We start from the raw sequence: 11,714 nt of genomic DNA, 5'->3' as shown, positions 1-11,714 counted from the left end.
GAGTGTGTGTATGTGAGTGTGTATGTGTGTGAGTGAGAGTGTGTGTGTTTGTGAGTGTGTGTATGTGTGTGTGAGTGTGCGTATGTGTGTGTGAGAGTGTGTATGTGTGTGTGTGTGTGAGTGTGTATGAGTGTGAGTGTGTGTGTGTATGTGTGTGTGTGCATGTGTGTGTGAGTGTATGCATGTGTGTGTGTGTGTGAGTGTGTGTATGTGAGTGTGTGTATGTGTGTGTTTGAGTGTGTGAGTGTGTATGTGTGTGTGAGTGCGTGTATGTGTGTGTGTCTGTGTGTGCGCGAGTGCGTGTGTGAGTGTGAGACAGCAGCACATGTGGGAGGGGGCAGAGACACGTAGTCATGGCTTAGCTAGAGCCTTGCTTTTAGCTTTAGTAAGAGTTTTACGGCACATGCAACACAATAAGGTCACCGAGGTGCTGAAGACAAGAAGTTTCACTAGAGAGAAACATAGAGGGAGAAAAGAAGAAGGAGAGATAGACAGAACGACAGAGAGAGAGAGATAGACAGAATGACAGATGTTTGATAGGAAAGATGGACGAGCAGACCTCTGTTAAGCACCTGCAAACCGCTCACGACTAATTAAGTATTATATATATAATGTATGTATGTATTTCTATCGTCACTGTCCGTCAACAGTGTAGTAGGTCAACATTTCTGAAAAAAGACAATCAATCAAGTATGTCCTAGTTCATGAGGCGCATATCAAGCGTGTTGTAGTTTGACATACAACACGGTACCTAGTTTGACATACAACACGGTACGTAGTTTGACATACAACATGGTACATAGTTTGTACGTAGTTTGACATACAACACGGTATGTAGTTTGACATACAACATGGTACGTAGTTTGTACGTAGTTTGACATACAACATGGTACATAGTTTGTACGTAGTTTGACATACAACATGGTACGTAGTTTGACATACAACACGGTACGTAGTTTGACATACAACACGGTACGTAGTTTGACATACAACACGGTACGTAGTTTGACATACAACATGGTACATAGTTTGACATACAACATGGTACATAGTTTGTACGTAGTTTGACATACAACATGGTACGTAGTTTGACATACAACACCGTACGTAGTTTGACATACAACATGGTACATAGTTTGTACGTAGTTTGACATACAACATGGTACGTAGTTTGACATACAACACGGTACGTAGTTTGACATACAACATGGTACATAGTTTGTACGTAGTTTGACATACAACACGGTATGTAGTTTGACATACAACATGGTACGTAGTTTGTACGTAGTTTGACATACAACATGGTACGTAGTTTGTACGTAGTTTGACATACAACATGGTACGTAGTTTGTACGTAGTTTGACATACACATGGTACGTAGTTTGACATACAACATGGTACGTAGTTTGACATACAACATGGTACGTAGTTTGACATACAACATGGTACGTAGTTTGACATACAACATGGTACGTAGTTTGTACGTAGTTTGACATACAACATGGTACGTAGTTTGTACATAGTTTGACATACAACATGGTACGTAGTTTGTACGTAGTTTGACATACAACATGGTACGTAGTTTGACATACAACATGGTACGTAGTTTGACATACAACATGGTACGTAGTTTGACATACAACACGGTACATAGTTTGACATACAACACTGTTGAATGACGCTATGGTTCGGAGACAAAATAATGATCTCACCTCTTCTTTGAACGTTTCCAGCTTCACTTTCTTCTGCAGTGCCTCTCTTGCCATCTTTCTTTCATTTTCCTGAAAAATCCTCAAACATTCGTCAAAGGTATCGGAATCGGACCCCAGATCTACATCATCGGGGAAGCCCCCAGTGCTGTCTTCGTTGTCAGAATCGTCGCTGAGCTCCAGGATCTCCGGGGGAGGCTGGGGCGGTGGCTCCACTATTTCCACATCCGAGTCGGATCCCGAGAGGGCGCTGTTGTCCCCGAACAAATGAGAATTCACTTGACTAACACGTCGCTGAGCTGAACTCACTGACTTGCCCGCCACTTTCCTGTCGGTATTGCCAGAGCCTGTCTTTGAAGTCTGGCTCAACATCTTCTCTGTTGGTCGAACACTGCTTTCTTTCCCTTCCTTTTTGACCAAGTGTCCTTTGGAAGCGACAGAAGAGTACTGGCTCCCCGACACTTTCTTACTAACTTTCTCCCCACCCTGGCCCCTCCCCTCACTCCCAGCAGTGTCCCCCCTCTCTGTCTTCACCTCCGGAACACCTCCATTCTGCTGGACTTTGGGATCCTTGTGCCGTGGACTTTTCCCCTCCTTCCTCTGACCGTCCAGGTGGGAGGAGGAGCTGTGCCCGTGTTTTCCCTTAGAGGAACCGTGCCGTACCTCAGAACTTGACCGTCCACTTTCCGCTGACCTGCCACCCTGCCTGGACTTGGACCAATGGGAGGAGGAGGAACTGCTTTGATTTCCCGACACTTTGGAAGATCCTTTGTCGTCCTCTCCAGAAGGCCAAGTGTCACCAGCCGCCCGGTCGCCGGAGTGGGATCTGTGGTGGGAATCTGAGGTAGACGGCCGCCTTCTTTCACATTCTTTTGAAGACGAAATTAGATGAGGGGTTTTCAAAGATGATGACGATGATGATGTTTTAGAACCTGATTTCGAAGATGATGATGATGATGATGTTTTAGAACCTGATGATGAAGAAGATGATGATGAATTGGACACTTTAGTACTACCCCTCCCTGTATGTAATGATTTTTTCTCCACTGATTTCCTTTGTGAGACTGAAGACTTCTTTGATGATGAACCGGTCTCGCTTTTCATCTGTTTAGGTACATGGGCCGATGAGGAAGATGAAGATGATGATGATAAAGAAGAATGATGAGACTTGGAAGAAGATCTAGAGTCATTATGCGCTTGATCAGTTTGAGACAAAGTCTTTTTAGTGTTTCCCGATAAGCCACCATTGTGAGACACTGAGCGGTTTACTGACAGCTGTTGCCGGGAGCGTGGCTCGTCCACAGACCTCGTCCGAACACTCGTTGGAGGAGACTTCGAGTCTGGCGGTTTATCCACTCCCCCATTCCCGTATCCACTGAGCGCGTTCTTAAAGTAGGACGAAGGAGTTAGCAGTTCTGCATAGCTCGGCACGGCTGTTGAACTCTGTCTCGTCGCTGCACGGGCCGCGTGGGAACTCTCCGTGTCCCCGCCATCACCGAGCACTGCGCTGTTTTCTCCACCATCAGCGTCTTCCACTTCCTGCTGGGTCGACACATCCTCCTCCTCCCCCTCCTCCTCCTCACTGGCGACGGCCATACGGCCCGAGGCCTCCCCCTGGTGGCAGCCATTAGCACCACGGACACTCTCGCTTGCACTAACTTTACTGGCACTCTCATCTTCTTCCTCCGAGTCCTGTTGATGCTGAAAAGCAAAGTTGCTCACAGGGTCGTATTCTAGAGAGTGGCTAGGGCGAGCTCTTCCTTCCCCATGTTTTGATTTTGGCGTTGGCTGGTACGTTGGGACGCCGTTTTTCACTGCTGGCTGAATCTTGACTTTTGGGGTGGGCTCATACGAGGGGGCACTGGAGCCTCTGATCTCTTTGACTCGAGCTTTTGGAAGTCCAGATATCGGAGGGAGCAGTTCAGGGGAATCTTGTCTGCTTCTTCCGGACTGCGGCAGATCCTTCCAAGAGCCAGAGAATGAAGGAATAGGGCAAGGTAGAAATCCCTGGCCTGCACTGCTCTGGCCTGAAGTGCTGTAGGCTTCCACTGCCCCGGAGGTCTGTGCTGGCTCAGAGGTTGAGTACCTCTCCACGTCCTCTGGACCAAAGCCCGATGTGTAGGGGGCGCTGGAGTACGAGCTGGGGCCTGAGGTGGAGTAACTCGGACCATTTTCTGAAATAAATTGACAAATATAAATTTAAAAATTGCACTTTATTTAATCCCCTTGGGGTAATTTGGGTTCCGGAGGCAAACCTACAACATCACAACTAGCGAATAAATACACAACCAATACCAGACAGGCAATAAGCGAATAAATACACCACAAATACCAGACAGGCAATATTTCACCAGACAATTTTACATTATGCTGAGCGCCACGGAGCAGCACACTGTTTTTCTGAGCCAGGGTCATCACGTCTTTCTCAAGGACACAACCCAGTGACCATCCATCTAAAAACTGTGTCATCGACATTTGCTTGACTTTTTTCTGAGTCTGGGCTCCCTAAGAGCTCGGCCACTGGAGCACCAAGGTCATGAAAAGCCAGAGGTCTTTGATTCACTACAGTCTTCATCCAACTTTTTAAAAGAACATTCTCTTTCTATACACATAAAGAACAAGATTCATCCTAGGAACATGAGCACCAGAGTAGCACCACTTGCCCCTGATCAATCTTTGAAGTGCAAACAAATATGTGGCATCCAGGAGAAATGCGTTTGTCCAAATAATGTTGTTGTTGTTGTTGTTGTTGTTGTTAGCGATCCAGTAGCATCTGAGCGTTAACTCTTCTGCATGATGCCATTCGGTAATAGTTGCATGTTTGTTCTAACTGTTGTCTTGAGGAGTAGAGGCAATTAGATGTGTGGGGTAGCTTGGGAAGAAAACATCCCCTTAAATCAGTTAGTTTTCTACAGAAAAACAGATGATGTTCCACTGTCTCTGAGGGGTAGTCACATAGTGGGCAGGCAGCAGACTGCTTTACTCCAATTCGGTTGAGATGTTGGTTGAGGGGTACATGTTGTGTTCTAAGTTGGAAGATTATGGATTGATCTCCCCTCCTCAACTCATTGATTGGATCTTTGACCAGTGGTTTATTCATGTGGCCATACATCCTCCTTCCTGTCATACCTGTGGCCCAATCGTTCATCCAGTCTTCCTTGAAGTTTGACTTGATCATTTGGCAGCAGGTGGTGTAATTCGTAGGAATTTCAGGCTGAGGGAGACTAGCTCCTTTCTTTGCCAGAGCATCAGCTCTTTCATTTCCCGGTCCAAATAATGAAACCAAAGAAAAAAACATTTTTTCGCCTGTTAGGCAAATCTGATTGAATTTTTATTTTTGACACAACACCTTTTGAGTTTTCCAAAACACTTCGTTGTGGATTTAAAAAACATTGATTCAAAAGTATGGCTCTTTTCGTCAATGCAGACGGTCAATTTAGCTTTAAAAAAGATTAAGATGGTCTCAAGGTTGTCTTGATGCAGCTTCTTTCATGGCTAATTCTTCGCGCAGATTCTGTCGCAGTACTTGCATGTCAGTGATGTGAATCGAAGCTATGTCCCCTGTTCTCCTCTGCTGTGGTTCTGGCAAAGGTTCAGTAAGATTCCACTTGTTTTCAAGAACAGGGAAGGCTTCAGGGGGGCACCCCCCCCCCCCCCCCCGACCTAAAAAAAATCTGAAGGGTTTGAAGGGGGGGATACCCCAAGTGTGTATTTCACTGTAATTTGATGTTTTGAACAAAACAATTGATTTGCAAGGGTTTTAGTGACCATATACATACAAATATAATTCATTAATACTGATACTGATATTATTATTATATATATAGTCTAATAGATCTGTGGGTGGTTGGCAGGTGCTGTGGTGTGGTTTGCTTGAACTTCTTTTCTTGTATCAAACATCTATTGTCTTAAATATCTCCTCCCCCCTCCTTCTTTTTTGTGTTTGTTTCTCTAGTAACACCTCTAATCTCCGGTACTTATATATATATATATATATGACCTTATTGTGTTGCAAGTGCCGTAAAACATTTACTAAAACAAAATAGTAGATTCTATCTAGAATCTAGATAATAGGCCTAGTGACCTAGTGTGTGTTCTCTATGGCTAAAAAATCTCAGCAGTTTAGCCCCCAAATCAGTGCATCTCTGCGCCGTGTGTGGATCTGAAAGCTATTTTGATTTTATACAAATTGATTTGTGAAGGTTTTATTTTTAGTGGCTATATTTAGCAACAACTCAGTGTACAAGGATTTACTAAAATTGAATTCACACTTGACTTGGACTAGGCACTTTACTTTAGGGGTGGGGTTGGGGGGGGGGGGGGGGGCTGCATGACAAAAAGTAGAAATCTATTCAATTCAGATTCCGATCTTGAAACTTGAAGAATGAACCCACAAATTAGCTCTTTCTCCTTCAGAAAGCATGGGCCTAAAGTCTACAGGACCATCACAAAGATACTTGCCGTTCCTCAGGGGCTCCTTCTTTTCTTCTACTTTAGCATGTCGAAAATGGCAGTAAGGTCTTTCACAGAGACCACTGGCGTAGAACGGGCAGTTCACACCACGAAAATATCCACTTGAAGGGAACATAATGATTTTCGCAACAGCAAACTTTTAAGCAAACGCATCACGAAATATATTTCAATACTTATGATGAATGACTTCTGACATTGGCAGATTTCACATTAATTCTACAAGAAACTCTGTCGACATTTTCTGAATGATCGAATCAAAGAACATAAACAGAGCGCAGCCATCTTGATTTATGGTAAAGGCAGAATCGAATATCACGATGAAATCGAGTCTTTCATAATTCAAAAGTGAAACTGAAATTTACGATATATCGCAACGTTTCACCCAAGACCAAGAAGAACTAACTTTTAATCTTCTTGCCCAAGACTGAAGAATATACCACGCTAAACTAGGCTACAAAATACCATCCATTCATTTGTTGATATGCCTTCTTGTGTATGCGTGTATGTGTGTGTGTGTGTGTGTGTGTGTGTTTGTTTATTTGTTTTTTCGCGTGTGATGTATGAGCGTTCGCGGAAAAAAATATGTCACAGTAGTACCCTAGGCTCTTGGGTATCAAGTTAGCTTGAATAAGAGTTATTTCTCAGTCGCTAGATCTACCTTAGGGGCCTAGATACTGATTATGACCTAACATGCAGTTGCCAGAGCAGTAAATCTTATCAAACATACAATTATTATAATACACTACAGGCCTGTCTATTTCTTTTAAAAGTCATATTTTACCTTGCCAACTAATGTCATTTTAGCTTTGATCTATCATTTGTGCGTTGTAAAAAATGCCAGGAAGACTCCAGGGAGTCTTGGCTATAAGTGTAATTAATTAAGTTACGAATAGACCCAGATATAAACATAACGTGTAAGCGCTCTGCGTCATAGATGTAAAATGTTGAAAAGGGGGTAACTGTATGCTCTGCACAGATGATACACCGGGCAAACGTGTTGTTCATAATTAGGCCTACATTTTTTTTTCAAATTCATTATTATAGGCCTCAAGTTAAGATAAATGGTTTATTGTCCCAGAGGATTTTGCTAAAATGTATGAGCAGATTCTGGCATTTGTGAAACAAATACAGCCTTTTGTACACTTTGGACCATCGCTTTTTCAGAAATCGTTCCTAATTTCCTATGGTCCTTGGCCAATAGTTAATTTAACTTGATTGGCCTAGGCCTATACGTTCTCTGACCGTCTAGGCCTAGGCCTAAATAAAAGTAATCGGAATGTCTTGGGATCTTTAGCCAAAAACATTATCTCAACTTTCAAGGGACGTCACTCCGAGAAAATAAAACTTTTTACAACTTCCGATTCTGAGAAAAACAGTTCGGCTGGATGGCGATTGACTCGACAACTTCGCATTTTAAACATGCTCTAGGCAAGACACATTTCAGCACCACTTGCAACGTTTTGTGTTATAAAGACTTGACAATGTAAGTTAAAACGCAGTGGGTGAGAATGCCTAAGCATGAGTCCCCCAAAACTAGATCTAGATCTAGATCTAGATCTATAGACTCTAGGAAGACTTTGTTATGTCAACTTTCTGAGGAGGAAACCAGTTTCAGTATGAAAGACCAGGGTGGTTACGTGAGGTCTTCCTTTGTCATTATGTCATCGCGACAGTCCTTACGATAAGCAGTCATTCACACTCTTTGGGTTAGGTATTAATTTACATTCACTACAGTCTCATGCTCAAGTACTGTATTATAGCCTAGCCCTAGCCCTTTTCCTGTTCAGTTTTATGTTTTTTATACAAATAAATTGTCTTCTTTTTAACAAATTAATTTAGTATTCTTTTACTTTCCCTCTCCTCGTCTCACACTTGGCTACTAGAGACCTAGATGTCCATTTTGTACTGCATAATGGTGTGCTGAACACGAATGTCGACTTTATTTCCGTTGCAAATCAATAGTTTTTAAAATACTTGATGGTTCTTTATCGAACTTTATAACACAAAGCGTAATTGCAGACATTTCCGAAATATTTACTTTCACTTCCGCCACCGCTTTAGAGTAAATTTTTATTTTCACTCCCTCACTCAGATACTTTACTTTGGGGGTCAAGCTGCAGTATTTTGTTGCAGATCACACAATGAATGGCCACTAAAACTGAAGCAAATCAATTATTTTCAAGAAAATCTAATATTTCGAACCTAATACTAGTAGCGAAACATCAATTTAAAGTATGGGAAAGGAGGGGGTGGGCATGCCCTGTAGCCCCCAGATTTTATTTTCACTTCAGGGGCATGCCCCCCTGAAACCTTCATTGGTCTAAAGTGCAGAAAGTTTTAAAATGAATTTAGGGTGGTATAGTTCGAAATAAAAACTCTTCGAATTAAATTATTATTTTTAAAATTAAAAACCAGCGTCTTAACTCATTCACTACGTATTATTTTCGGCCTGTACACAAATTTTTTTCCCGAGGGCGAATTGAGATGGGGACTAGTGCTCAGTTCACAGGTCTTTGGGACCACAAATTAAAATAAATATTAACAAATATAAATTATATTATATACCAAAATTTTCAGTATGGTTTGTAGAATACATCTGTAATGTTTATTTGTGGGGGGAACTTTGTGTGACAGATTTGGATAAGAAGCTGGTCTGACCTGTCCCATTTCTCGCTGATGTAATTGTATATGAGCAATTGCCAAAACGTGAGACTCTTGAGACTCGGTGGTGCAAAAATGTCTTTTTTACCAATTTGACTCTCTTTTCTGTCAGTCACAGATTGACATTTAGTGCTCATTTTCCTAGAGTATCAGAGCAAGGAGATGTAGGGTTTTGGAGATATGGGTTTCAAAGACAGTGGACGATCACAATTATGTTGCTAATTATGACAAACAGTACTCGTACATAACAGTGATGACAAAACATACTGGGAAAAGGTAAAATCATGCCTACGAAGAACAAATTTGCACTAAGAGATACACAGATCAATAAAGGCGTATTTTGTTTCTAAATGAATCTTGCATATGTATGAAATATATATGTTGAAAACTTATTGATATTAGCAACAATGATGACAAATATTACTTGTACATAACAATGATGACACAGTGACACAATGTATTGGAAAAAGGTATATCATATCAACAAAGAACAAATGTGTATTTTTGAGTTAGACAGATAAACAAGGACATGTTTGTTTATTTGTTTGAGTAAAGAGAGCACACATTACTTTAAAAATGTTTGCTCTTAGGACAATGTAATTTCTTGTACGTTAGTCAGTCTTGTACGGCTGCATGACGACACCCTAAACGTCATCACTAAGCACAAAAGCTAAATCTATAACCACAGAAATGATCCATCTCTCGAAGTTTGTTCACACATCAGACTCTTGTTCCAGGAATCCAATGTAAACACCACAATTTCACTAAAATATTCAACAGAGTAGCCTAAAAACTCGCAAAACAGTCCAGTACGTCACATTCAATGCAAAATTTTTGTGCGTCACCGGACGCTGAAGGCAGTGACTACTTTCTACATCCTATATTTGACATGTGTAAGTTTTGCATCACATTTGATGCACACTAATGTGAGATGTGTGTGTTTGTCCCCACGTTTTGCCAATGGCTCATATAGTAAGTTTTGTTGTTTGCTTCCCCCCCCCCCCCCCCCCTTGCAGTTCCAGCTGTCATGGCTGAAGGGTTTGACAAGAACAAGGCCACAAATGACTTGAAACATCTTTTAAACTTAAATGACTCTGCACAACCTTTGCCTCTAGCGGAGGATCCCAACTGCAAAGAACCGTTGGTCAATCCAAAGACAAATTGGGAGAAAAAGAAGAAAAAGAAAAAATCCAAAGGGGGATCCGACAGTGGAAACCAGAAGTCTGAAAATCACGAGAGAAATTCCCCCAGTGTTGTGCCAACAAACAGCAATGGCAATGCCGTCACTGGTCCAGTGATTGCGTCTGCCGAGACTGATCGTCCCCCGCCGGACAAAAAAGGAAAAGAAATGCAGTCACATGAGCAGGATGGCAGTGCTCCGGACGGACAAGTCAACTCGGACATGTTATTGTCGGATCAACGTTCTGGTGGCCGGGGTTCAGAGGTCACGTCCTGTGCCGCGACTTCGTCCCCTATCGCTGCTAAGAAGACCAAAGAAAGTGCCCCCAAGCCGAACAAGTTTGCCGTGTCGGAGACTTTGAAAAGATTCGCTAATGATTGCCCCACCGATAGTCCCACATCGTTGCAGTCATCGGGACAGAAAGTGAGGGAGGAAATCCCCAGGTCTCAAGCCAGTTCCAAGAACGGCCAAGCCAAGGACAAGGAGGGTGCCGCTTCCAAGAACGGCCAAGCCAAGGAGAAGGAGGGTGCCGCTTCCAAGAATGGCCAAGCCAAGGAGAAGGAGAGTGCCGCTTCCAAGAACGGCCAAGCCAAGGAGAAGGAGGGTGCCGCTTCCAAGAACGGTCAAGCCAAGGACAAGGAGGGTGCCGCTTCCGACAGGAAAGTGCCAGCAACCAACACAAACAACAACAAACCAAGGCCGGCCAAACTGGGGGGTGAGTGCCGAGTTTTGGCCGCATACTTTGTGATGAGTTTGTCGTCAAGTTCCTTTTTGTGATGAGTTTGTCGTTGTCAAGTTCCTTTTTGTGATGAGTTTGTCGTTGTCAAGTTCCTTTTTGTGATGAGTTTGTCGTTGTCAAGTTCCTTTTTGTGATGAGTTTGTCGTTGTCAAGTTCCTTTTTGTGATGAGTTTGTCGTTGTCAAGTTTCTTTTTGTGATGAGTTTGTCGTTGTCAAGTTCCTTTTTGTGATGAGTTTGTCGTCAAGTTCCTTTTTGTGATGAGTTTGTCGTCAAGTTCCTTTTCTTTTGAATGATTTGTGAGAAGAAAGATAATGTCAAGGAAGATGTAGGAAAAATTCTGCTCTTCCACTTTATTAGTATTCATTCAAATTTCTTTATGTAGAAGTTGAAATGTGCTCTTTAATCCTATTTGCACTGCAAAAGTGGAATAACCAGATTGAAATTCAAGCAAAAGACAGTTTGAGTTTCAAGCTATTTTGGAAAAAAAAATAGTTGATTTTTTTCCCTGGATTTTTCCTTTTTTCCCTAGAGTCAGAGATGAGCCCCGAGTTCCAGAACTTGCTGGAGCTGCACAAAATGCACAGCTTGAAGAAGGTGAGGAACGTTTCTTATAACTTATGTTACACACACATGCACGCACGCACGCACACACACGCACACACACACACACATGCAGGTGTAGTTATTGGATGGAGAGACAAAGTCATGTTATTCTCACACACCTGGCAGTGACTCTGTAGTTTCTGTTGTCAGTCATTTGTTGACTGTCTCATTGACTCTGTAGTTATTTGTTGACTGTCACAGTGACTCTGTAGTTATTTGTTGACTGTCACGGTGACTCTGTAGTTATTTGTTGACTGTCTCATTGACTCTGTAGTTTGTGTATTCAGTTATTTGTTGACTGTCACAGTGACTCTGTAGTTTGTGTTGTCAGTCATTTGTTGACTGTCA

The 11,714-nt window shown here is 42.4% G+C and overlaps 2 protein-coding genes across 2 annotated transcripts in view; one reads left to right on the top strand and one right to left on the bottom strand.

Annotated features, from left to right (window-relative positions):
• The window catches only part of LOC101846502 (RNA exonuclease 1 homolog), a gene marked incomplete at its 3' end in the record, with an annotated part of 10,662 nt that extends 4,166 nt beyond the window's left edge, over positions 1-6,496 (bottom strand). Inside the window, 2 exon segments of the mRNA XM_013082258.2 lie at positions 1,713-3,883; positions 6,171-6,496. Coding sequence (XP_012937712.1) covers positions 1,713-3,883; positions 6,171-6,297 — 2,298 coding nt within the window.
• Positions 6,497-7,519: 1,023 nt separating this feature from the next.
• LOC106011710 (terminal uridylyltransferase 4) overlaps positions 7,520-11,714 on the top strand; it is a gene marked incomplete at its 3' end in the record, with an annotated part of 10,082 nt that continues 5,887 nt past the window's right edge. The window contains 3 exon segments of the mRNA XM_013082259.2: positions 7,520-7,665; positions 9,860-10,738; positions 11,293-11,357. Of these exon segments, the coding sequence (XP_012937713.1) occupies positions 9,871-10,738; positions 11,293-11,357 (933 nt within the window).

The sequence above is a fragment of the Aplysia californica genome, unplaced genomic scaffold, assembly GCF_000002075.1.
Source record: "Aplysia californica isolate F4 #8 unplaced genomic scaffold, AplCal3.0 scaffold00165, whole genome shotgun sequence".
NCBI lineage: Eukaryota > Metazoa > Mollusca > Gastropoda > Aplysiida > Aplysiidae > Aplysia > Aplysia californica.
This window is presented reverse-complemented; position numbering and strand designations above follow the sequence as displayed.